This window comes from Lissotriton helveticus, chromosome 1_1, assembly GCF_964261635.1.
Source record: "Lissotriton helveticus chromosome 1_1, aLisHel1.1, whole genome shotgun sequence".
Taxonomy (NCBI): domain Eukaryota; kingdom Metazoa; phylum Chordata; class Amphibia; order Caudata; family Salamandridae; genus Lissotriton; species Lissotriton helveticus.
Genome location: NC_136057.1, coordinates 356,038,359 through 356,064,932, shown reverse-complemented (window position 1 = coordinate 356,064,932; position 26,574 = coordinate 356,038,359). Strand labels below are relative to the sequence as shown.

General features: G+C 50.0%; 1 protein-coding gene across 27 annotated transcripts in view; it reads right to left on the bottom strand.

Annotated features, from left to right (window-relative positions):
• The window catches only part of MICAL3 (microtubule associated monooxygenase, calponin and LIM domain containing 3), a 2,019,125-nt gene that overhangs the window by 231,100 nt on the left and 1,761,451 nt on the right, over window positions 1–26,574 (bottom strand). For all 27 annotated transcript variants that reach the window (XR_013606836.1, XM_078673602.1, XM_078673604.1 and 24 more), the window contains one exon: window positions 19,360–19,467. Coding sequence is in view for 26 of the 27 variants with exons in the window: in XM_078673602.1 (XP_078529728.1) it covers window positions 19,360–19,467 (108 nt within the window). In the remaining variant the exon portion in view is untranslated. The remainder of the gene's footprint in view (window positions 1–19,359; window positions 19,468–26,574) is intronic.

Here is a 26,574-nt window from a genome sequence, read left to right as displayed (position 1 = left end):
AAGCAACCATAGCACTGAGACAACCCTCCTCGCCAGCATAGAAAACATCGGCAACCTCCTTGACAAAGGCGAAACTGCAGCCCTCATCCTCCTGGACCTCTTGACCACCTTCCATACCGTCTCTAACTGCACCCTATGCACAAGACTCCACAACACTGGCATACCTGGAATGTATCTGCTCCTTCCTCACCAGCCGAACAAGGTCAGACTACCACCGTTCCACTCAGAACACACAAAGATTAGCTGCGAAGCATCTCACAGCACCTCCCTGAGCCCCACTCTCAAACATCTACATAGCCCCACTCGCAGCCATCATCAGGTACCACTGACTCAACATAGTATCCTACGCCAACCAGCTGATTCTCTCCCTCACCGACAAACAAACAGTTGCCAAGAACAACTTTCATAACGAGATGAAGGAGGCGGTGTCGCCCGAACCCCGGGCCGCATCGCGCGAGCGTCGGGGGGAGTTGGAAGAGCGATGTCGTCTCTTCGACTTCTTGTGCCTCTTACCTGACGACTTGGAGCCCGACGAATGGTGACGACTCGCCGAGCTTCGATGACTGTGGCCCGTCCCTCGACCCCCTCCTGGACCGGGACCTAGAGCGGCGCGGGGCCGACTGCCGGAGCTCGATGCGCTTACGGGACCGCTCCCGCCTAGCCTTCGACATCAAGGTACGGCAGTCGGGGCACGACCGGTCGTCGTGGTCGGCCCCAAGGCAATAGAGGCACCGGCGGTGGTGATCGGTAACCAACATCAGTCGGTACAGGGCTTGAACCCGGGCATCCCTACCGGCACCGAGAGTCGTAAAGACTCGAGAAGTGATCAAAAAGGATCGAAAAAGTTTAGTCAAAAAGTGACTAAGGTACTGCTTTCTCCAGACCGGCGTTTCCTGGCGTGGAAAAAAGAAGAACTGACGTCAGCGCGCGAGGACGGCGTCTAAGTACTCCGACTACGTCATTCCGGTGTCAACGACGCCGGCGACGGACGCGGAGCCGCAGACGACGCCTACCGACTCGCAGAAGTACTGCTACGCAAAATTTTCCAGATCCAGCCTGACGCCTGGGGATATTCTAAGGTAAGGAATCTAACTAACGTGTTTCTTTCAGATGTGTTTCTTTCAGATGTTTATTTCTTGGATGGACAAATCCAGTGACCACGGGAGACGAGAGTTTTTGTAGAAGATAGCACAGGTCCTCCGGAGTTCTTGAGGTTGCTGGCTGCGGGCCACGCCAATTTCTTGAAGCAGGGTCACTGGAGGAGACAGGCCGGTAGGGCTGGGCCCAAGTCAGTTATCTTCTTCTCCACTGCTGCACAGCTCTTCAGTCCTAGTCTTAGGTCGTTGAATCTGAGGAACATGGTTGAGGGGAGCCCTAAAATACTAAATTTAAGGGTATTACTAAGGTCGGGGGCAGTAGCCTAGGGTGAGTACATCCTTTGGGTGGCCCCTCCCTTTGGGGGGAGAGGGATAGCTCTGTTCCTATTGGGCCTAATTCCCCATTTCAAGATGTAGAATTAATAACAGAGGGGTTCACCTCAGCTCCTTGCGACCCTAGGGGTATGCCAGGTTGAGGTGGACACTCCTACTCTGCTGACTAATTTCCCCGTCTATCCTGCCCGGAAAAGTGGGGCTTGGACAAGGGGAGCTGCCTAAATCAGCACATCACGAGGGAAAGCCTTTGAGAATCACCACCAAGTGTTGCTGTTCCTACCAGGGGGAGGTGTGAAGCACCTCCACCCAGAGCAGGCTTTGTTCCTGACCTCCGAGAGCACAAAGGCTCTCACCCCATGAGGTCAGAAACGTGTCTGGTGGTGGCTGGTGGGGACCAGTCAGCCAATACACAAGGAGTTGGTTGTTTTTTCAGGGGGCATCTCAATGATGCCCTCTGAGTGCATTTTATAGGAAATCCAACACTGGCATCAGTGTGGGTTTATTATGCTGAGACGTTTGGTAACAACATTTCCAGCTTTCAGTAAAGCCATCATGGAGCTGTGGAGTTCGTAATGATAACTCCCAGCCCATGTACTCAAAATGGCTTAATGAATATGCTACTTACCAGTATGCATCTGTTCTTGGCATGTAGGGCTGCTAACATTCATATCTTAGCATTAGATCGCCGCCTAGTGTTGGGTCCGGATGATCGCACATTGTTGTCCTGGAAGAGTCTTCGAAGTATTCTGAGATAGGTGGCTCCTCCCCTGGACTACAGTGCGCATGGGCATCGGCTCCATCCCCAGATTGTTTTTCGCCATTGTGGCAGAAGATGGAGTGAAAAGTGTAAAGGATGTCCATGCTAATGAATAAATACAATAGTATATCTGCAGCTGCGACAGGCACCGGGGAGGAGGGCGGGCGATATGAATGTTAGCAGCCCTACATGCCAAGAACAGATGCATACTGGTAAGTAGCATATTCAGTTCGAGGCATGTGGGCTGCTAAATTCATATCTTAGCATAGAATACATAGCAGTCCCTCCATCAGCGGCGGTTGCCCGTGCCAGCTGCAGAAACCTGAAAAAGTGTTTTGAGAACAGCCTGTCCTACAGCAGCTTGCTGCTTGGAATGCACATCAACACAGTAGTGTTTTGTAAAGGTATGTGGTGTAACCCACGTGGCTGCTCTGCAAATATCCTCCAAAGGAATGTTCCCTAGGAAAGCCATGGATGCCCCCAGTTTGCGTGTGGAGTGCGCCCTTGGGGGTATTGTTAAAGTGCGCTTGGCCTTTTGATAACATATCTGGATGCACTTAACAATCCATCTGGCTATCCCTGCTTTGGAAATAGGGTTGCCTTTGTGTTGTGGTGCGAAGGCAACAAAAAGTTGTTTTGTCTTTCTAAAGGGTTGTGTTCTGTCTATGTAGTACATCAACGCCCTCCGTACATCTAAGGTATGGAGCATTCTTTCTGCCACCGTTTGCGGGTTTTGAAAGAATGCTGGTAAGTCAATAGTTTGGTTGAGATGAAACTGTGACACCACCTTCGGAAGGAATTTGGGGTTAGTGCGTAGCACTACCCTATTTGGATGAATTTGAATGAATGGCTCTTGGATTGTGAGCGCTTGCAGCTCACTGACACGCCTCAGAGACGTAATAGCTACTAGGAAAGCTACTTTCCACGTAAGGAACTGGAGTTCACACGAGTGCAGTGGCTCAAATGGTGGTCCCATCAGTCTGGTGAGAACGACATTGAGGTTCCACACCGGAGCTGGCGGTGTTCTTGGGGGAATGACTCGTTTCAGACCCTCAAGGAAGGCTTTAATGGCGGGCACTCTGAAGACAGAGAGATGCTGCCTGTTTTGAAGATAAGCCGCTATGGCGGATAGATGTATCCGAATGGAAGTGTACGCTAGATTGCACTTGTAAAGATGCAACAGATAGCAAATGATGTTGGGGATAGATGCATCTAGCGGGTTGATGTCATTGGCTGTACAGTAAATGACAAAACGCTTCCATTTCGCAGCATAGCATGCTCTGGTAGTTTGCTTTCTTGCCTCCTTGATGATGTTCATGCATTCCGGAGGCAGGTTAAGGTATCCAAACTCTAGGACTTCAAGAGCCAGATCGCCAGGTTGAGCTGTTGCGGATCTGGATGCTGAATTTCTCCATGGTTCTGCGTCAAAAGACTGGGCGTGAGGCGCAGTCTTTGATGCGGCACCACTGAGAGTTCGAGGAACGTGGTGTACCATGCTTGGCGCGCCCACGTTGGAGCAACTAGGATGAGAGTCATCGCGTGCTGCCTTAGCTTTCTTGCGACCAGCGGTATTAGAGGGGCTGGCGGAAAAGCGTACGCAAATTTGCCTGACCAGTTCATCCATATCGCATTCCCCTGCGACTGTGGGTGAGGGAACCTGGCGGCAAAGTGTTGGCATTTTGCGTTTTCTTTTGTGGCAAACAGGTCTATCTCCGGATGACCCCACTGCTGGAAGTACGGGTGGAGGACAGATGGGTGTATCTCCCACTCGTGCATTTGATGGCTGTACCTGCTGAGCAGATCCGCCATCTGGTTGTCCTTCCCTGGGAGGTGTTCTGCCATGAGGAAAATGTTCCTCTGAATGGCCCACTTCCACATGCTCTGAGCCAGATGAGACAGCTGTGGCGAGTGGGTGCCCCCCTGCTTTTGAATGTAGTACATCGCAGTCATGTTGTCCGTCCGGACTAACACTACCTTGTTGCACAGATGTACAATGAAGGACTTGATCGCCATGAAGATTGCCATCAGTTCCAGATAGTTGATGTGCATCTTCTGTTGCTGCGTCGTCCATAGTCCCTGCACTGTGTAAGTGAGCAGATGAGCTCCCCATCCCTGGAGAGATGCGTCCGTTGTCAGGATAATCTGCGGCACAGGCTCTTGGAACAGTCGGCCCTTGCAAAGGTTGTGTGGAGTCCACCAATGCAGAGAGTCGTATGCCCGACTGGTAACCAACACTAGGTCTGTCAATTGCCCCTGAGCCTGTGTCCACTGATTCGCTAAGCACTCCTGGAGCGGGCGCATATGTAACCGTGCGTGAGGGACTATGAAGATGCAGGAGGCCATCATGCCTATCAACTGCATGAACACTCTCGCTGGAAGTGAGTGTTGTGGTCTGAACTTTTGGATCAGAGACTGCATGCTGTCTATCCTGACTTGGTTTGGCTGAGCCATGGCCGTCAGGGTGTTGATCGTCGCACCTAGGAACTGCCGGACATGTGCTGGTTGTAGATGCGACTTTGGGTAGTTCAGCGAGAAACCCAGATTGTGAAGAAGGTGAATTGTAGTCGACATGTCCGCGGCGCACTGTTGTTCCGACTTCGCTTGCACGAGCCAGTCGTCTAGGTAGGGGTAGACATGGATGTTCTGCCTCCGGAGGTGCGCTGCTACTGTCGCCAGACACTTGGTAAACACCCTTGGGGCTGTGGTGACTCCGAAGGGTAGGACCTTGAACTGGTAATGCTTGCCTTGAATAGTGAACCTGAGGTATTTCCTGTGGGATGGGTGTAGTGGAATGTGGAAATAAGCATCCTTGAGATCTAAGGTTGCTAAGAAGTCCCCTTGGTTTAGCAAGGGAAGAATCTGTTGCAGTGTAAGCATGTGGAAATGTTCTGACAGTATGTACAGGTTGAGGGGGCGTAGATCTAGAATGGGTCTGAGAGATCCGTCCTTCTTTGGAATAAGGAAGTACAGGGAATACACCCCTGTGCCTTCCTCCCCCACCGGCACGAGCTCGATTGCTCCCTTTTGCAGCATCACCACTACTTCCTGCTGCAATAAGAGCAAGTGCTCTGCGGACATAGGCCTTTGTCTTGGCGGGATGTTGGGTGGAGTGGATTTCAACTCTAGGCAATAACCATACTGGACTAGTTGTCGCACCCACCTGTCTGTGGTGATGTTTCTCCAGACGGGCAGGAACTGCTGCAGTCTCCCCCCGACAGGTGTTAAGTGGTCGGGGGGCAGTGACAGAGAGTCACTGTTTGCTTGGGGTAGAGGAGCGGGAGCTGTTGTTTCCTCTGCCGCGACCTCTGTTGCTGTTATTTCTGTAACCTCCCTTGTTCTGTTTTTGGAACGAGGATTGTGCTCCACCTTTTGAGAACTGAGATTGTTGACCCATTTGTCCTCTGGTGACTCCACGTGCACCTGAGCGACGAAAATTGCTGCCACGAAACTGTTGCGACTGTAGGGCCCCCATGGACTTAGCAGTTTCTGTGTCTTTCTTTATTTTTTCTAGGGTGGTGTCAACATCTGGACCAAACAGACTATCAGGATTGACTGGCTGATTAAGAATGGTTGTCTGAATATCTGGTTTAAACCCCGAGATGCGGAGCCACGCCTGTCGTCTCAGCATAACGCTAGTGTTGATAGCTCTAGCAGCTGTGTCAGCAGCGTCAAGTGCACACTTGATGGCTGCGTTTGAGATTAGCTTCCCTTCCTCAATAAGCAGTTTGGTGCCTTCTTGGAACTTTGGAGGCAGGTGTTGTATAACCTGTTCTAGGGTGTCGTAATGCGCCCTATCGTAACGTGCTAAGAGTGCTTGTGTATTGGCAATGCGCCAAAAGTTTGCGGCCTGCGCAGCTACTCTTTTGCCCCCTGCCTCTAGCACTTTGGACTCCTTATCCGGGGGAGGAGCTTCACCCGTTGTCTGGGAGTTGGCACGTTTCCTGGCATTGGCGACCACAAGAGAGTCCAGTGGCAACTGTCCCCGAATGTATGCGGGGTCCGCAGGTGCAGGTCTGTACTTCTTTTCAATGCGTGGATTGACCACTCGTGCTCTGGTAGGCTCCTTAAAGATATCCCCAGCATGCTTGAGGACTCCTTTAAGCATAGGCAGCGTCTTCACTGTCCTTTCAGAGACTGAAAATGTGTCGAAAAGGAAGTCTTCTTCTATCGGGTCAGCATGCATGTCCACATCATGATTGGCCGCTGCCCTCTCAATTAGCGCATGAAAACCTGCTGAATCCTCAGTTGGGGATGCACGTGCATTAAAAAGCTGCGGGTCCTGCCCCACATTTTGGGTGCCCTGGTCACCAGTGTCATCATATGAATCCGGTTGTGCATCTGGTTCATTGATAGGGAAATTGTATTGCTCATCCTCATCATACCCCTCACCCGCAGAGTGTTCTGGTGAGGGAGTAGGGCTCCGTCTGGGAGGAGGCTGGATTGGTTCCATGAGGCCTGAAGCATCAAGGGGCACCCTTTTCTTTTTCAGTGGGCTGACATATGAGTCCACTGATTCTGAAGATATTTTTCTCTTATAGAGGGTCAATTTGCCTGTGTCAGCGTCGATGAAATGCTCTGAATCATCCTCTGATTCGAGTACCCGACGTGGAAGTGGGCCAGCCGTTGAAGAAACCGTCTTCTTCGGTGCCTATTTGGTGGAAAAGGCTTTCGGCGCCTCCTTTGGCGGCAAAACAAAGAGAAGTTTGCCAGAAGGCTTTGCTGGATTGTCCGTTTGCGCCTGCGGCGATGATATCGGAGCCGACGGAGCAGAGGCCTTCTCCCTGATTCTCTGTAGTGATGCGGCGATGAGGGACGTCTCACTCTCAGTTGGTTTTGGCGCCGACGAGGATGTTTTGACCTTCCCCTCGGATCCGACGTCTTTGTGGGCCTTGTGGGCTTTCGACGCGGATCCCGCTGTCACCGACCCCGAGTCCTGGGACCGGTGCGTAGACGTGCCAGTCTTCGATCCGTGCGCCTGCGTAGACTCCGTGGAGCCGGCTTTGGCGTGCTTGGACGGCGGCGCCGATGTTGACCCGTGCCGACCATCTTTCTTAGAGGACCCCTCCTCTGGCATCGATTTTGAATGTGCAGCAGCGGAATCGACGGACTTCTTCGACTTCTGCGGACCGGAGGTCGACGGAGTCGATGGAGTAGCGGGTACAGTCGTTTTCGCCGGCACGGCAGCCATCTTAGGGACACTCGAGTCCTTAAGTTTCGGTTTCGTTTTCGGGTCGGCCATTTTAGATGTAGTCGATCCCGATGCTTTCGGTTTCGGTTTCGATACAGTCTGCTCAGCAAGTAAGTCCGTGGCCGGGCCAGAAGGCGGGGCTGTGGCTTGCGGCATTGGGTCTTGGGTAAGGCCTACAGGCGATCCCGTGACCCGGTCGGTATCCTCGAAACCTTCGGGGCAGAGCTCGTCCCCTGAGCTATCTGCCGCGGCCCCATAAATCGCTTCGTCGTCTCCTACCTCGTCGACGTATTCAAGGCCTTGACCCACGACTCCGTCGTCGTCTACCGGATCCGCCTCGACCTCCGTCTCAGGTGGGTAGATTTGAAGATGATGACCCTGGTCCTCTTCTTCTTGGTCGCCGAAGATGTTTTCCGGATCCGGGGCCGCTTGTCTAGCTTCCATGCGCACCGCGCGCCGAAGCTTGAGAGTCTTCTTAGAGCGGAACTGTGCACAGGCCTTGCACTTGCCGTCGTCGTGGTCAGGCGAAAGGCATTTGTTACAGACGGGGTGTAGATCGATGTGTGGGTACTTGGACCCACAAAGCGGGCAGTACTTAAACGGGCTCCGCTCCATGTCCGAAAAGTTTTGCAGTCGTGTCGCGATGAGAAGGCCTCAAAGTTCGAAAAGCGAAACAAGACTCCGCTTATTCCGGCTCCAAGAGACGGAAGACTCGAGACCGTGCGCAGACAATACCGACGCAAAAAAAGCGAGGCCTTCTGGCCGCTAAAAGTTAGTTTTTCTCGGTTTCGACAGAGAGACGTCGAGACCACATCCGAACCCAATGGCGGAAAAAAACAATCTGGGGATGGAGCCGATGCCCATGCGCACTGTAGTCCAGGGGAGGAGCCACCTATCTCAGAATACTTCGAAGACTCTTCCAGGACAACAATGTGCGATCATCCGGACCCAACACTAGGCGGCGATCTAATGCTAAGATATGAATTTAGCAGCCCACATGCCTCGAACCTGCACTTACGTTTGTGAATGGCACAGACATTGTAGGGGCATATTGCTCATGCAGCTATGCCCTCACTTGAGGTACGGTGCACCCTGCTTTAGGGCTGATTTACCTATGCCACATGCAGTGTAGGTGGGCATGGCACACAGGGATGTATCAAGAAAATATGGGGGTGGAATGCACACCTGGGTATTCTTGTTTTTCTAGTTTTTTCACTTTAGCTGTTCACACTTGTCGTCTTTCTCCTTTGACTGCGTGCAGAATGGTAGGTGCCAACCCGTTGTGACACCAGAAACTGAAACAACATGTAATACCAGGGGTGAAAATGCACCCCTAAACCACTCGCACAGCTTAACTGCGCCATTTCGGCCTGTATCCTCTTCTTTTTAAGTCATCAATGTATTCTTAATATACTTTCTTCTTGTAATTTTGTATCCAAATTCATTTGAAGTACTCATCCACACGTGTAATTCTGCGCCATTATCCAAGTTTCTTATATTCATGCTTTGTCTATCCAGACCTCTCTACATAATTACGATTGAAGCAGAGTTCGTCCAAAAGCAGCGTTTATTTTTTTAAAAGAACCCAATGCATTTCGGGCTGCAAGCGCCCTTCTTTGGGGGTCACTATAAAGAACAATACAACGTAAATCAATTGCACATCTACAATCATATTACGTTTAGAACTGTAAAATAGCACAACTTCATATGTCATTTATTATAATCAACACTTAATGTGAATTTGTTTACTAAAATGTTCCCTGCACAATGCAAACCATTTCCAATATTGCAACTGGTATCCCGGCGCTATATAAGCACACCAATGAGTATTAAACTTCCATCTCCCCTTCCACAGATTGTGCGGAACGATAAGCTTTTCCCTACTTCCTGGCATTTAATGTTACTTCATCGTGCAGTTAGCACCTTCGCAAATATCTCGCTCAATGTTCCTCCCACCTCTCTAAACATGCTTACTCTAAGCCGTATGCGTCCAAATGTAACCCAAATAGTAACTTTCTTATCACGATCTTAACAACCATTTAGATGGTGGCATCCCAAAGCTAACATACACAAACTGCTGAAACCACCATCTGTTGAAGCTCACAGCTGCCATATTACACACCTCAAGATTCCCCTACCTGCCACAACACGTTAAAATCCGCCATATGCATTTTCTTACTCTCTCACACATCTTTGAACCCATCGGCCCGCCCAGATTCCTCTTGATTGGCCCTTAGCTACCCCAGTTAGCCAACATTGGTGTTGTCATCCAAACAACCAGCGACTTCATTTCCCAGAAAGCAATTTAGCATTTTACCTAAGGGAACACAATTATCATTTCGTAATCATGTTGCACTATCATATTATCAAAATTAATGTCTTTACAGCAATAAATATGTATCATGCAAGAATCACAATGTTAAAGTCCGTTTTCAATTAAAAAAAATATACAGCGTTTTTTTTTAGACGAACTCGGGATATTTCACCAAACCGTGTGTGTTTCATTCCTTGTCCTTTTTGTCATAAGGGTGCTATCCCGAACAGGGATGTATGCCATGTTAACTCCTCAGTTAGTGTCTGCACCTAAACACGCAGCCTTCAATGGCAGCATGTGGGTGTGAATGTGAGGGGTCCCGGAGGGTGGCATAATACATGCTGCAACCCTCAGAGGCCCTCTCTGGTCACATGGCCCTCGGTACCAGAAGTACTTTATAGAAGGGATTTACATGTGGCCCAGAGGTGTGCCAATTGTGGAAACAAAGGTGCAGTTTTGATGAAAGAACACAGGTGCTGGGGCCTGGTTAGTAGGGACCCAGCACACACTCAGTTAAGTTGGCATTAGATATCTTCAAAAGGTTAACCATGCAAAAAGCGGCACTTTCCTAGAGACGGAAACCTACTTTCTTTCATTCTGATGGCACCAAGATTGTCAGCTATCTAACCAGATGCACTCAGTGACTAAAACATTATATATATTACTATTTGAGTGCCCACCCTCAGATGTTGACCATTTCCTGTTTGTTGTTTGCTTATTGTGTTTTCGTTAAGTGCAGTAATGTACAAGTCTTTATTGACTAAATTAAGGGTGACTTTCTGGTCATTTACAATCTTTACAAAGTACGTGACACACTGTCGGTCAGTCATGCACAAATCAATAAAAATAATCATATGCAATTGCCTATCTTTGAACTCCAATAAAAAAATATGACACAAAACAGATGTAAAAAGGCAGCAAAGTATTCAACTGCTTTGAACATACAGGCTTAAGCCAAATAAAATACATTTTAAACTACATATTAATTATCCCCCATATGGGAGCACACATACTAATGTGAATGTCCATAACAAAGTCTATAAAGCAACGAAAGAGCATCTGACCAAGGACAAGTTGATTTATTGGAAGCAGTTAGTCTTGTGTGACTCAAAAGCACCGGGATGCTTTAACTAACAGAGTTTTGTGGTGAAGCTACACATTTGTTTCAATCAGGATTACGTTTGTATGATCATTGTTCATTAATTGGTTAAGTCTGATACTCTTCGTTTGAAACTGGAGTGCATATGTGGGATTAGGAGGTCACTAAATGACTGACAATAGAACTTAATGTGCCCGATACGTGAGGCAAAGCAGTCACCAGAGCATATCCAAAGACTAACGCACAAGTTACTTACCTTCGGTAACGATATATCTGTAAGAAACAGTAGTTAGTGTTAGATTTCTTACCTTAGAATATCCCCAGGTGTCAGGTAGGATCCGGAAAGTTTTCGTCAGCAGTACCCTTGCGCATCGGTAGGCGTCGTCTACGGCTCCGCGTCCGTCGTCAGCGTCATGATGGCCGGAATGACGTCGTTGGAGTACTTAGACGCCGCCCTCTCTGGCTGACGTCAGTTCTGTACATAGCTTTCCGCGCCAGGAACGCAGAGCCATGATAGAAACCGACACTGGTGCCATGAAACTAGGGCCCTAAAAGGGATGTCCAGAACCCTAGATATTGGTTCGCAGAACAGGGAGGATGGGTGGGTGGGGCGGTAAGGAATCTAACACTAACTACTGGTTCTTACAGACATATCGTTACTGAAGGTAAGTAACTTGTGCATCTGAAAGAAACAGGTTAGTGTTAGATTCCTTACCTTAGAATAGATACCCCAGCAATACCAACCCCGGTGGTGGGTCTGCGAACCAAGATCACACCAGAAAGTCCTGGAGAACGGAACGGCCGAAAAAGCCATCCCTCTGGACTTGGCTGTCCAGGCAGTAGTACCTAGCAAATGTGTGCAGCGAGGCCCACGTAGCTGTCAGACAGATGTCCTGCAAGAGGACTCCCCGACTTAGGGCAGTGGTAGCCGCCGTGGCCCGAGTGAAATGGGCGCGCAGCCCCTCAGGAGGCGCCTTTTTCGCCAAGGAGTAGCAAAACCTTGATGCACAAGACGACGCACCGAGAGATGCCGCCCGTCCCTTCTTAGCGCCCACGTAACCAACAAAAAGCTGGTCGTCCAGCAGGAACTGGTGTGTGCGGTCTAGGTAGAAGGAGAGTTCACGTTTTGGGTCCAGACGGTGGAGCCTCTTTTCCTCTTTCGAGGGATGCGGAGGCGAAAAGAAGGTGGGCAAGGTGATGGACTGCCCAATATGAAAGACTGTGACCACCTTCGGCAGGAAAGAGGGACGAATCCTCAGAACAACTTTGTCCGGATGGACAGAGAGGAAAGGAGGTTTAGAAGATAGAGCCTTGAGCTCACTCACTCTCCTGGCAGAGGTGATGGCAACCAGGAGCGCAGTCTTAAGAGTCAGAAGACGAAGAGGGCAGTTATGCAGTGGCTCACAGGGAGTGCACATCAGATAAGTCAGTACAAGGTTCAAGTCCCACTGAGGCATCACAAAGGGAACAGGAGGAAACATGTGTGTGATGCCTTTCAAGAATCTATTTACAACAGGGGACTTGAGAAGAGAAGGCTGATCAGGAAGCCTTAAGAAGGCTGAAATGGCAGAGAGGTAGCCTTTGATAGTGCCCAGAGCAGAGCCCTGCTGGGCAAGAGAAAGAAGGAAGAGGAGAACCTCTGAAAGGGGGGCAGAGAATGGATCCCCAGCCTTTGCTGTGCACCGTGCACAAATTTGTTCCACCTGCAGGCGTATACCGATTTTGTGGAGGGACGCCTGGCTGCCAGAATCACATCGCAGACTTCAGGAGGCAAGTCAAATAGCCTCAACTGTCACCGCTCAATCTCCACGCATGTAAGTGGAGACTGGACAGGTTCGGGTGGAGGACCGTCCCCTCCAGCTGCGACGGAAGGTCCTCCTTAAGAGGCAGACGAATCGGAGGATAAACTGACATAGTGAGTAGCTCCGGATACCAGTATCTTCGTGCCCAGTCCGGAGCCACAAGGATGACTTGGGCCCGGTCTGGCCTGATCTTCTTCAGCACTCTGGGCAGAAGTGGTATAGGCGGAAAGGAGTACAACACACCGCAGCTCCACTTGCGACGAAAAGCGTCTACGAGCGAGTGCCGCCGAAATTCCAACGCACAGAACTGATGACATTGCGCGTTCTCTTCGGTGGCGAATAGATCTAACCAAGGCTCTCCCTACTGGTGAAAGAGACCTTGCGCCACATCTGAGTTCAGACACCATTTGTGATTCATCATGCACCGACGGCTGAGTTCGTCCACCCTGGCGTTCAAGGAACCTGCCAGGTGTTGAACCACCAGGGTGACGCCCTGGTGTTCCAACCACGTCCAGAGGCGCAGAGCCTCCTGACAAAGGGTCCATAACCCCACTCCGCCCTGTCTGTTGCAGTACCACATGGTGGTGGTGTTGTCCGTGAACACCTGCACTACACTTTCCCGGACAGAGAGAAGGAATGTCTTCAGTGCAAGTCGGATCGCCCGCAGCTCCAGAAGGGTGATATGGAGCAGAGACTGCGCCGGAGACCAGAGACCTCTGATCTCCGCCTCTCCCATGTGGCACCCCCATCCCTGGAGGGACGCATCCGTCACTACTACGTGCTTCGGTTGGGGTAGGGAGATAGATCTGCCGTTGACCCAATCGTGGTCCGTGAGCCACCACTGCAACTGACTCGCAGTGCCCTCCGAGATCAGAACGTGGTCGGACAGGGTGCCCTGATGCTGTGTCCACTCAAACTTCAGGTCCCACTGCAGAGCCCGCATCCGCCACCTGGCGTGATGCACCAGAAGGATGCAGGACGGCCATCAGCCCCAGGAGCCGCAGGATCAACCTGACCGAAACTTGGGATAAAGGCTGAAAGATCGGAATCAGAGCCTGAATATCCGGAACCCGCTGTTCGGGGGGGTAAACCCGAAACTGCGCCAAGACCAGAGCCGCTCCGATGAAAAAGAGCTTCTGAGAGGGGCACAGGTGCGACTTCGGCACGTTGATGAAGAACCCCAGTGAGTACAGGAGGTCGGCCGTAGTCTGGAGGTGGGAGACGACTGTCTGGGGTGAGCCCGCCTTCAACAACCAGTTGTCGAGATAGGGAAAAACTGAAACCCCTGATCTGCGCAGATGAGCTGCGACCACCGCAATCACTTTCGTGAACACCCGAGGGGCGCTGGTAAGGCTGAAGGGGAGCACGGTAAACTGATAGTGCTCGTGGCCTACAGTGAACCGCAGGTAGCGCCGGTGAGTCGGCAGGACAGGGATGTGGAAATATGCGTCCTGCAAGGCCAACGCTACCATCCAGTCTCCAGGTTCTAGGGCAGCTAGGACCTGAGCTAAAGTCAGCATCTTGAACTTCTCCTTCCGAAGGAAGTCGTTTACGCTCCGGAGGTCCAAGATAGAGCGTAGGCCTCCTTTGCCCTTCTTGGGTACCAGAAAGTAGTGGAGTAGCAACCATGTCCTACTTCTGGCCCTGGAACGCGCTCGATGGCCCCCTTGGCCAAGAGGGTGATAACGTCCTCCTGCAGAAGTTGCAAGTGATCCCCCGACATGCGGTGGCATGACTGGAGGGGTCGCCTCGAAGGGGAGGGAGTAGCCCCTTCGGACGATTTGCAGCACCCACTTGTCCGACTTGATGGAGCGCCAGTGGAGGTGTTGATGACGGTCCCTAACCCCCACTGGCGTCGAATGGGCTTGGAAGCTCGGACTAGGTAGGCTTTGAGGCAGATGCTGCGGGAGCGGATGTGGACTGACCTTGCCGTTGTACCCCGGGACCGCCACGGCGGGTACCACGTCCGCGTTGAGGCTGGCAGGACGTGTGGGGGTGCCCCTTCCTTGGCCACGAAAGGGGCGAAAAGCAGAAGTTTGCTGACGCTGGCCAGACAGGCCCAAGGACTTGGCCGTAGCCCTGGAGTCCTTGAAACGCTCAAGCGCACTGTCTGCTTTGTTGCCAAAGAGGCGACGGCCATGGAAGGGCATGTCCATGAGCGTGGCCTGGACATTGCCCGAGAAATTGGCGGACCTCAGCCAGGCGTGGCGGAGAACCGCCACCGTCGTTGTCACCCTTCTCAGCGAGTCCGTGGTATCCAGTCCACACCTGATGGAATACCATGCCGCACCCCTTCCCTCCACAAGGGCTTGGGTGAGCCGGGCCCGGGCCTCCTCCAGACACTGGGGCAGCACGTACGCAACCGTGTCCCACAAAGAGTGGGTATAACAACCCAAAAAGCAAGCAGTGTTTATAGACCGCAACGCCAAACTCAATGAGAACAGTGTCTTCCCAAACTGATCAAACCTTTTGGATTCCCGATCCGCGGGAGCGGTCGGGAATGAGGTCTGGGACGTAGAAGCCTGTATCACCAGGCTCTCGGAGATGGGGTCCACGGACAGAAAGCTAGGGTGGCCCGGAGCCGGGCGGTGGCGTCGGGCCACGTCCCGATCCACAGGGGGCACTGTGGAGGGCTTGGACAAGGTGCCCAGCAGAACGTCCGTGAGGGCCTCATTGAACGGCAGTAGAGGCTCCGAGGAGCTTACTGGCGGCTGAAGCACCTCAGTGAGGAGGTTAGTCCTCATGGCCGCAGCAGGGAGTTCAACAGCCAAGGCATTGGCTGCCCTGCGCAACACCACACCATATGTAGCACCCTCCTCCGTAGACACGGAGGGAGAAGAGCTGAATCCAGTGTTGGGCGATGTGTCCATACCACTGGCCTCCCCTAGCTCATCTGCCCAGTCCTGGGTCAACTGGCACTGCTGTGCCAGAGGGTCCTCAGACCCCTCCCAGTCCTCCCCTTCATCCGTGTCCTGGTAAACAGGCTGAAATGACGGAGCTGGGTCGTAGGTGAAGGCCTCACCCATCGACGCCGGAGACGGCGCAGAGTGGCGCCGTTCTGATGCCGGACCCGGACTGAAACTGGGGCAGACGTCGTCCGAGGATGGCGCCGGGAGCGACACCATTGGGGTCGGCGCCAGCGGAGGAGTCGTAAGGTCAATTGGCGTCGACTGGGATCCAGGCAAGGATCCCATGAGGGCCGGCGGTGTCGGGACCGAAGTCGAGAACGGCACTGGGGTCGGCACCACCGGGCTGCCAAAAGCCCCAAGTCGGGTCTGCGGGGCCCAAAGGCGTGCCGGCAGGCCTCAACTGAGGGAAGTGACTCCTCATGGCAATGAGGAAATCAGAAATCTCCTCCGGCGTCGCTCGCAGGCCAGGGACCGGAGGGTATGGGACTGGAAGCTGCGCCTGCGGCTCCGATGGAGCCACGCGGGTGGTGTCGCCCGAACCCCCAGGTGCGTCGTGCGAGCGGCAAGGGGAGTCTGAAGAGTGATGTCGCCTCTTCGACTTCTTCTTGGAGTGCCTCGACTTACCGGAGGACTTTGAGCCCGACGAGTGCTGGCGATGACTCGACGAGCGACGACTGCGGCTCTGCGACCGGTCCCTCGACTTCCTCCTCGACCAGGACCTCGAGCGGCGTGGAGCCGACTGCCGGATCTAGAGTAGCTTGCGGGACCACTCCCGCCTATCTTTCGAGGTCAAGGCCCGGCAGTCGGGGCACGACTTGTCGTCGTGGTCGGCCCGAGGCAGTAGAGACACCGATGGTGGGGGTCAGTCACCAACATCAGGCGGTGACAAGCGTCGCATGGCTTGAAGCCGGGCATCCCTACGGCACCAGGAGTCGAAGTCGACTCAAAAAAGAGATCCAAAATTGATCAAAAAGTTAGTCAAAAAATGACAGAGTACTGCTCTTCCCGGATCTGCGCTAGCTGGCTCGGAATAAAGAAGAACTGGTGTCAGCGAGCGAGGGCGGCGTCTAAGTACTCCGACAACGTCATTCTGGCAATCACGACGACGGGCGCGGAGCCGCAGACGACGCCTACTTACGTGCTAGGGTACTGCTGACGAAAACTTTCCGGATCCAGCCTGACGCCTGGGGATATTCTAAGGTAAGGAATCTAACACTAACCTGTTTCTTTCAGATACAGCTGCACACAATAAGACATAAGAACAAACCTTGGATAACACAAGAGGGTGTACAGCCGGGGTCTGAAAGAAGCTGGCTCTGTATATACTATACCAAAGTAAGGTATAGTGTGCACAAAGTCAAGTGAATCTTCAGAGGTTTCAGAGGCTCAAGTAGATAATACTAAAAGCTCTATTAGTGGTAGTGTAGTCGAGCAGTTAGGCTTATCAGAGGGTTGTGTTAAGCATTAATTGTACACACACAGGCAAGAAATGACTGCACACAATCAAAGACTGAACCCACACCAATTGTTTTCTATAAACAGTTATTACTTTGTTATTTTATTTTTTAGAACCAGGAGGAACTGAGTTGCAGGTAAGTAACAGTTTCAAAAGCAGTAATACTTTTCAAATGCAGTAGGAGTAGGTTTGCAAGCCAGTAGAGAGTGCTTTACAATAATAGACATACTTTTGTAGAATCGATTTCGAACTTTGCAATAGCAATAGATAGACTTTTGTATGAAATAGGGTTGACAATGGAATGCAATCCTATAGAAGGAAAACAGTGTTTAGCATTAGCAGGTAAGTACTTAACTTACAATTCCAGTCTTCGGGGTTTGGACTAACACTGGGCACGGGTCAGTACGAGGTGGGTTCTGCAACACCAGCAGCACTGGGGCAGCAGGGTGCAGATGTCACTGAGCCCAACGTTAGTTAACGGAGACTGGGGGTACCTTGAAAAGACACGTTTTGCAGGTAGGTACCTGCAGTTTCAGGGCAAATGTCCTGGGGGTAAAGATCAGCATAGCTGGGGCCACAAGACAGCACAAAAGCTACACCACCAGGCACCGGGGCAACTGGGTGCGGGGTCCGAAATCAGCATTGGGCGCCTAATGCGTTTCAATTAGGTATCTCAGTCGCACAAATAGGCTGCATGCTTGGACCATGAGGTTGCTGAAGGTGGCCACCGACTGGGCAGATACGTTGGAGTGCTGGGAGAGGTCAAGGCACAGTTGGTTGGGTTCCCCAAGGCCGGAGGGCAGGGTGCCGAGGATGCAGGGGTACATTTTGGTGTCGGACCTTCTTGGTCGGAGCCGGTCACGGCCAGGGGGACCATTCATGTTGAGGCTACAGGTGACTATGTGGGGTCCAGGAGAGGTCAGCCACTGATGAAGACAAGGTCAGGATCGCCAGGGACACTTCACAGGACAGGTGAGCCACTCTGGCTGTGGGCATCGGGTGCAGAGTGGACAGGGATCACGGATCCACCTGGATCCGGATTCCTAGGTGTAGTATCTTTCGGACAGGGACACTGTCCTCGGGAGATCCAGTTTTGGCTGGAGAGTAGCAGCCTTCCTTGGGTTCTTGGAAGTCGCTGGCCACGGAATACCAAACGTCTTAGCATCCAGTAAAGCCATCATGGAGCTGTGGAATTTGTAATGACAAACTTCTAGCCCATGTACTCCATATGGCTCTACTGCACATACAATGTCTGTGAATGGCACGGACACTGTAGGGGCACTTTGCTCATGCAACTGTTCTCTCACCCGTGGTATAGTGCACCCTGCCTTAGGAATGTGAGACCTGTTAGAGGGGTGACTAACCGATGGCACAGACAGTGGTTGGTGGGCATGGCACAAAGGGATGTGTGTCATGTCGACTGTGAAATTTTGTCTGCACCAACACACAGTCTGCAATGGCAGTGTGTATGTGTCTGGTAAGGGGTCTCTGAGGGTGGTACAATATATGCTGCAGCCCTTAGAGACCCTCTCTTGTCACAAGGCCCTTGGTACCACAGGTATCTTTTACATGGGACTAATATGCGAGTCAGAGTTGTGCCAAAACAAAGGTACAGTTTTGGGAAAGAACACAGGCACTGGGAACCAGATTGGCAGGGACCCAGTGCACACATAGTCAAAGTGCATCAGATAGGCAAAAAGTGGAGTGTAACCATGCAAAAAGGGGCACTTTCTTACAGGGTCTCCAGCCTTTTCTATGGTGAGAGCTACTTATGATCGATGAAAATTACCATGAGCTACTTATGAATATTATCACGGTTTCATTATGATCACGTCAAAAAAGATTCCAATTGTGACCTCCCAATATACAATAATTAAAAATGCCTACCCCTGACAGCCTTGCACTCAAGCCACTCTGCTCTTGCAGTAATACTTTCATGGGCGTGTATTACTTTACACAGTGTGATTGATAGAACAAGGCCTGTAACAATTTCTATGCAACTTTACTAGCCTCGGAGTGGAGATAGGTGGTCATGATGCAGGCAGTCCCACTGTTAGTGTGGAAATGTGCCACTAGTTGAGTTGTCTGCTTCTGCTAGTACCTAAAAATAAGTCTCTCTATCTCCTTCAATGTACCCGGACACACAATGACTTGCTGGGCTACCCTTTCATGAGCTACTTTTAAGGCGCTGGCGAGCTACGAGTAGCTCCTGAGCTACTGGTTGGAGACTCCACAAACACACACCTACCCTAGGATATATATTTGACAAAGGAGTATGTACATGGGGTTAAATAGGAATTCATACATGGCCACTTGCAGAAGCCCATTATCTGGCCACATACTATATGCTCTTATTCCGGTTCATGCTGGCCAGAAATCAAACAAAGAATGTGGCACTGACCTGTGCTCTGTGCAACCGCTTTAGTTCTTCTTGTTTGGCCTGCCGCCGTGCTGCTTTCTGAACTCGTCGTGTTAACTTTGCACTCAGTTCTTCCTCAGTGTAGGCCTTCTAAAATAAATTAAGAGAGGGTAGAGAGGAGGTATTACATAATGCATAAGCGGACTCTGAACAGGTTAACAAGATCCTTGTATTTCACTGATACCCGATATGCGATATGAACACGTAGGCCTCATGGCTCTCTTTTGATTTGAGATTTAATGTCACATGGTGTCTGATTTCCATTGCCATCTTTTACTGAACATGCTGTTTTTAAAGACTGAATACCCATCAAGTTTGGCATGCACTTAATAAAATGATACTATGACACAAGGTATCCTCCTTCTCAGAAAATGATGATAGATCAATTCACAGACAACAAGGACAAAGATTTTCTGAAGAATGAATAAACCTCCTACTAAAGAGGACCTCCAAAAAGTGGGAGGGTTCCACTAACAGCAATGCAAGCTCAGCAGCAAAGCATTTCCACAAATCCAAGGCACACGCTAGGAACAATGATACCTAACTTGGACTCAAAGGACTGAGTCGATTCAGAAACATTTAAAGACAAAGCAACATTTGAAAGCAATGCCGCTTTTTTCAGACTCACATGGCAATCCCAGGCGTATATCAGAGTAAATCCATGTATTGACTCATAAGCACTCCTGGGCTTGGACCAAAAATAAAAAGCAGAAGTCCTTCCTGACCTACAGTATGAATAAATGTTAGCAGGAATGCTCACATTTGGAAAACTAACCGAGAACTTGCATTTCTTGCTGTGCCCTTTGTTAACTGTGGGTTTTCATATTTGAATTTTTTTTTAAGATGGAGCATTTTTTCATGTTTTTATGTTTGATTTTTCAGTAACATTGTTGGCAGTATTGCTCTTTGGTAGTGAAGCAATCACAGAATTGGCAATCATTTTTGTCCACCAAATGAAACCCTCAAGTATAGGGCATGTATGTGCACAAAGGTCAAAATTGTGATAAAGTGAGAGGGTGATAGTGTTGAAACCAACCTAAGGATAGTATCCTTATGGCATGGATGGCATCGTAGACTTAACTGTACTCTATAATATGTAGGTAAAATAAAACTTCTAAATATTGAATGATTACATGTATTACTTTGCAGATAGTCCTCACCAGCTTACATTCGAGGTAGATAGCCCCTGATCACTGATATTTCAACTCTGGAAAATGGATCAGTGGAGTTAAATACTGTAAATGTCAATTTAAGCCACAATATTCAATGCAACTTTCCATCTTGAAATGATAACTATGGCCTCACAATATACTGACAGGAGGGCCTGTGAGTGTGCACAATGGGAAGAACTCACAAGGACAATGAATATAAAATTCCTGATATGGTTTTAGACACAAAATTAACTTCCACACGGTTCCAAAATCACCAATCTCAGCCCAAACATAGGCAGTGGACACACTGAGGACAACAGCAAGACACCTCAACCTATGCCATCACCAACATAATTACATTCTTTGTTAACGATTTTCAACCTCAACTAGGGAGAAACTATGTGTTTTGCCCTCATCAGCAATCTTCAATCTTGCTGGGTGCTGCAGTGATGCTTCCAAATTTGACAACTTTAACTGTTAGAGTTGTCTCATGGTTGCTCTGCTGTCGGATACACACAAAAAAGGTAATGGAATGGAATACCTGGAAATACTCTAACCACTGGCAATCGCTCAGGGTAGCATTCCAACCCATCGTTTTGCTCACACTTTAATACTCTCGACAAAGGCCCACCTTATGCAAACTTATAAGGGTCCAAACATCAATTTAGGTTGTTGAAATCTGGTTCACAAAGCCTATAACAGACTGTCCGAATCATTGGCTGATATCATTAGTAACAACAAATGCTATCAGTTATGTCATTAATAATATCATTTAACATGTCGTAAGTGAAGTAAGATCATAAACAGTGCATGGTGGGGGCAAAAGTTCCAGTTAGTTCACTAAACTATAACTGGCGTTATTTTAGTCTTTTTTTTAAATGTTAACTCCTGTCTGATTGCAACAACATCCAAGTAGAAAGTCTCTCTAACTGTTCATTTTCTTTGGCAATTTTGTTTTTTAAATATAAGGTCTTTGAAATTAACCCAACTAAAACAACACTTTAACCTTTGCTTTCTAGTGAAATTAGATATTTGTCTACCAATATATTAATGTTAAGCAACTGAAAACATGGTTAAGCTGAGTAAACAGATGTGCTACACTTTTGTCATTAATATAGAATGTTAGCACTCTAGTTGTTCATTGGTACTCTATGGTGAACCTTCTTTCATCCCTTTTCCAGCTATCTACCCAATCCATGCATCATTTCAAACTTTTATCTGTTCATCCATTCATCGGTCCAACCCATCCCATTGCCATAAACTCACCCATCAGGCCTTTCATCCATCCATCCTTTCAACCTTATAGCATACACATCCATTCTTCCGCCATACACCCATCAATATATCCATATTTTTACTCTTCTCCATCTGTCCCTTCTACATACTTCTATATATTCACCATTTCAGATATTAATACTCACTTCTCTATCTGTCCGTCTTTTCACTTCAACAATTACTTCTTTCACTCTTCCTTTTATCCTTCCGTCCCAACTTTCACGCATTTATTTTCTTTGATATCTTCTTCCTTCCACCACTCATGCTTTCTTTTCTCTATCAACTCATCTTTTGTCTCTCATATTACTTTTTCTTTCCTTTGTATCTCATGATCACTTTTTCTATTTGTCCCTTGCTCTGTTTTCCATATGTTCATTATTTTGTAATTTCGCTTTCTGTTTCCTTTGCTGTCGGCCCACATCCCACACCCCTCTGTGATGGTATTCCTTAACAGGTTTAGTTTTGAGCTATTTGTCTACAAAGAGAAGAGGCACATGTACAACTAGTTAATACAAGAGTGCGGTCCAGTTCAATAGTCCAAAAGGGCCAGTGGCAACCCCTGCTTAATCTACTTAAGTGTGGGGAGCGGACTACAGCACTGGATTTGCTAAAATATCCATGCACATGTTCCCCGCTTAATGTATTTGCTGCACAACCCTTTTGAAGCCGAGCCTTCCGATTAGACCTTATAGGCATACATTGTTTTACACCTATCAATTGTGCTCTGTATAGTATGTTAACATTACTTGTCCTTTCTAGGCACGCCCTAGGGCCATAGCCCTTTATGCATTCGCCCTGAGGAAGGTGAGACCCACATGGGGGTCGAACTCCGAAACACGCGTCGACGTTGCAACTTTCCTGTGGACCACATAAAATTTATGATTTACTCTGCTTGTTTCCATATGTTGATCTGACTCTGGAGGGTGACCTTGCGAACTGTAGTATCCTGCAAAGTAATCTGTGTCATCCTTAAATAATATTATCAATATTACCATTAGTTGGTTACTTTGGTCCATATATTAATGTTCCTCTTTTGGGGCTTTGAGTATGATCCGATTCCTGATTTCCAGGACGCATGAGTACGATTGGATATGAGTTTGATTGGTTGAATGGTGAGAGTGTGGTCTGGAATGTGCTTTAACCTCTTTTTATTGCTTATTTAATACATTATGTGAATTATTCACCAATAAATGTTGATATGTTTTGATATCTTGTGTGTGGCATGCGTTTGTCAGAAGGCCAGCTTCTTGGGTGTCCTTTTATCTGCAACATATAGCACCTATTGATCCATACAGGTAGAGAATGTTTGTATGAGTAATTCATCCTGACCAAAACCCGGAATAGAGGCTGAAAGATTGGAATCATAGCCTGAATATCCCGGACTGGCTGTTCGAGAGGATAAGCCCGAAACTGCATTGTGTACGGAGCCGCTCTGATGAAAAGGAGCTATCGAGAGGGAATTAGGTATGACTTTGGCATGTTGATAGTGAACCACAGCGAATGCAGGAGGTCTGCCCTAGTCTGGAGGTGGGAGACGACAGCCTGGGGCGAGCCTGCCTTTAACAGCCAGTCGTCGAGATAGGGGAAGACTGGAACTCCTGATCTGCGCAGAAGAGCTGCGACCCCCGCCATCACTTTCGTGAACACCTGAGAGGCGCTGGTAAGGCCAAAGGGGAGCACGGTAAACTGAAAATGCTTGTGTCCTACCGTGAACCGTAGGTAATGCCTGTGGGCCGGCAGGATAGGGATGTGGAAATAGGCATCCTGCAAGTCCAACGGTACCATCCAGTCTCCAGGGTCGAGAGCAGACAGAACCTGAGCCAATGTCAACATCTTGAACATCTCCTTCAGGAGGAAGCGGTTGACGTCCTTGAGATCTAAGATAGGACGCAGGCCTTTTTCCTTCTGAGTACCAGTGGAAGTAGCAACCACAACCTACTTCTGGCACAGGGACGCACTTGATGGCTCCGACAGAGGAGGGAATAGCCCCTTCGGACTATCTGCAAAACCCACCTATCCGACGTGATGTTCTGCCAGTGGGGGAGGTGATGGCGAATCCTGCCCTGGAGGGTCGGACTAGGAAGGTTTGGAGGCTGTTGCAGAGAGGGCACTGGTGGCCTGGCATGCCCACTGGCCCCCTGACCCACGACGCTGGGTCCCACGTCCCCGGCTGTTTGCGCAGGCCTGTGGCTCTGTGTGGTACATGGTGGGACCCCCCTTTCCTTAGCCACGAAAGCAACAACCATCAAAGAGCATGTCTAAAAGAGTCGACTGGACATCGCCAAAAAAGCCAGTAGACCTCAGCCAGGCGTAGAGTCTCAGCTCTACGGACGTTAAAATCGTCCTGCATAGCGAGTCGGCGGTGTCCAGCCCACAACGTATGGTTAACTGTGCTGCATCTCTACCCTCAGCAACTGCACGGGAGAGAACGGCCCGGGCCTCCTCCGGGCACTGTGGCAGCACCTGCGAGACCATACCCCACACAGAGGGGGTGTAACGGCCCAAGAGACATGCAGTGTTCACCGACCGCAGTACTAAGCTAGCAGAAGAAAACATCTTCTTCCCAAGGTGATCCAGCTTCTTGGAATCCCAATTAGGTGGAGCGGTAGGGAATGCACCCTTGGAAGTAGAGGCTAGGACCACCAAGCTCTCGGGGGTAGGGTATTGGGAGAGGAAATGGGGTCTGCCGGGCAGTGGCATTGGGCAATTATCCTATTTACAGGGGCCCCTGTGCTGGGCTTGGACCAAGTGCCCAGAAGGATGTCCGTGAGGGCCTCATTGTACCGCAGCAGAAGAGGCTGCTGCCAGTTGAAGCACCTGTCAGGAGGTTAGCCCTGACTTCCACCATGGGAAGCTCAAGGTTTAAGGCCTCTGCCGCCCTATGCAACACCACTGCGTATGATGCACCCTCCTCCGTAGCCACGGTAGGGGAAGAAAGCATGCCAAGGTCTGGGGAAGTGTCCAGACCATTGGCCTCACCCAACTCCTCTCTCCAGTCCAGTTCCTCCAACTGGTCTGCCAGAGGGTCCACAGACTCCTCCCAGTCCCTCTCAACCTCCTCTGGTTGCCATTCAGGGCGATTGGGAACACCAGGGAAGAACAAGGGTACAAAAGTACCGGTTGGTGCCAGTACCGGTGTCGGTCTGGCTCCGTGTCCATATTGAGGGGAAGGATTGGATTGACGTCGGTTGGGGACACAAGCAGCGTCGGAAGGGGCGTGGGTGTCGCCAATGGATTCAACACAAGAGGAGGTGTCATAAGGACGAACAGCGCCAATCTGGATCTAGGCCTGGATCCCGGGAGGCCCTGTGGCACCAGGGCCGAAGCCGCCGGCATCGAAGGCCTAGAACTCCCAGCTGAGTATGCGGCGGAGTCGGGCTGCCCAAAGATGGAGTGTAGGGCTTCATAAAAGCTACGTAGTTGGACAGGGGTTGCTCCGGCTCCCCGAAAGGGAGGGAGGCTTAGAGCTGACTGAACAGGTTCAGGGGCAGAGCCGGATGACTACCTTACGCATCCCGCAGCGGCCGACGGACGGGGAGAGCACGAAAAGTGACGGTGCTTCAACGCCTTCATTATGTGCTTCGACTTACCAAAAGACGAAGACTTCGAAGAGGAGTGGTGGTGATGGATCCGCGACCGGCCCCTCGACCTCCCTCTCGACTGGGACCTCGAGCGGCGCGGAGCTGACTGTCGGGCCTCCAGAAGCTTTCGGGACCGCTCCCGCAAAGACTTCGGGTCATGGCCCGACAGTCGGAGCATGACTTTGGGCCGCGGTCATGCTCCGGACACCAGAGGCACACCAGATGTGGGTCCGTCACCGACATCCGCTTGTTGCTGGAGCCGCAAGGCTTGAAGCCGGTCTGCCGATGTGACATACCTGTGCACCAGGGGTCAAACGACTCGAGAAAGAAGTTGACAAAAGTTGAAAAAAGACAGTCAAAAAATACTAGAGGTACCGCTCTCTCTGGATCTGAGCTGGCTGGGGCGGAAAAAAGAAAGAACGGACATCAGTGCGCAGGTGCGGCGTCTAAGTAGATACCGATTCCGCAGCTCACAACGCCAACGAGGGGTCAACCGACGCCACCTACTGACGCGCAGGGGTACTGAAGAAAAATTCTCCAGATCTAGTCTGACACATGGGGTAAATCTAAGGTGAGAAATCCACAACTAATAGCCAATTGACATATTTAATATTTAAATGAATATCTGTTGCTCAAAACTTTTTTTCCACACGAGTATGCAAATTAGTGAACCTGTTTTCTCTCTACTGTATTGAGGCAAGGGCGAAACTCTGGGATGCTAAGCTGTCCCAAATTTGTTATTTTTGTCCTACATAGATTTCCAAGGTGTCTAACCTTTATCATGTTGGCTCTGATAATCGACATAGAAATTTTTATTGTGGGCCCAAAAAAGCCACAAGCTTTTTTTACCTTTTCTGCAGCCAATAACCCTTACCCACATGGGTGTGTGGTAGCTACCTGGTTTATGGTAGGTAAAATATTCTTTTTGGGATACAGCATGAGATTAAAATAACCCCAAGTGACAAAGAACACCATATTGCCAAAGAGCATATGTATTCACAAGTACACAGATTCATTTCTGTCAAACCTAGCACATGAAGCTGCAGCTTTATATCAAAACAGACCAAAACAGCATAGAGGAACTTAGTGGCGCATAAACTTCCATAGGTGAATAATAACCTGGTGCCCTCTCCTTCTCCAGCAGCAACAGGTGACACACTGTCCTTTCGCACAGCAGGAGCCTGCATCTG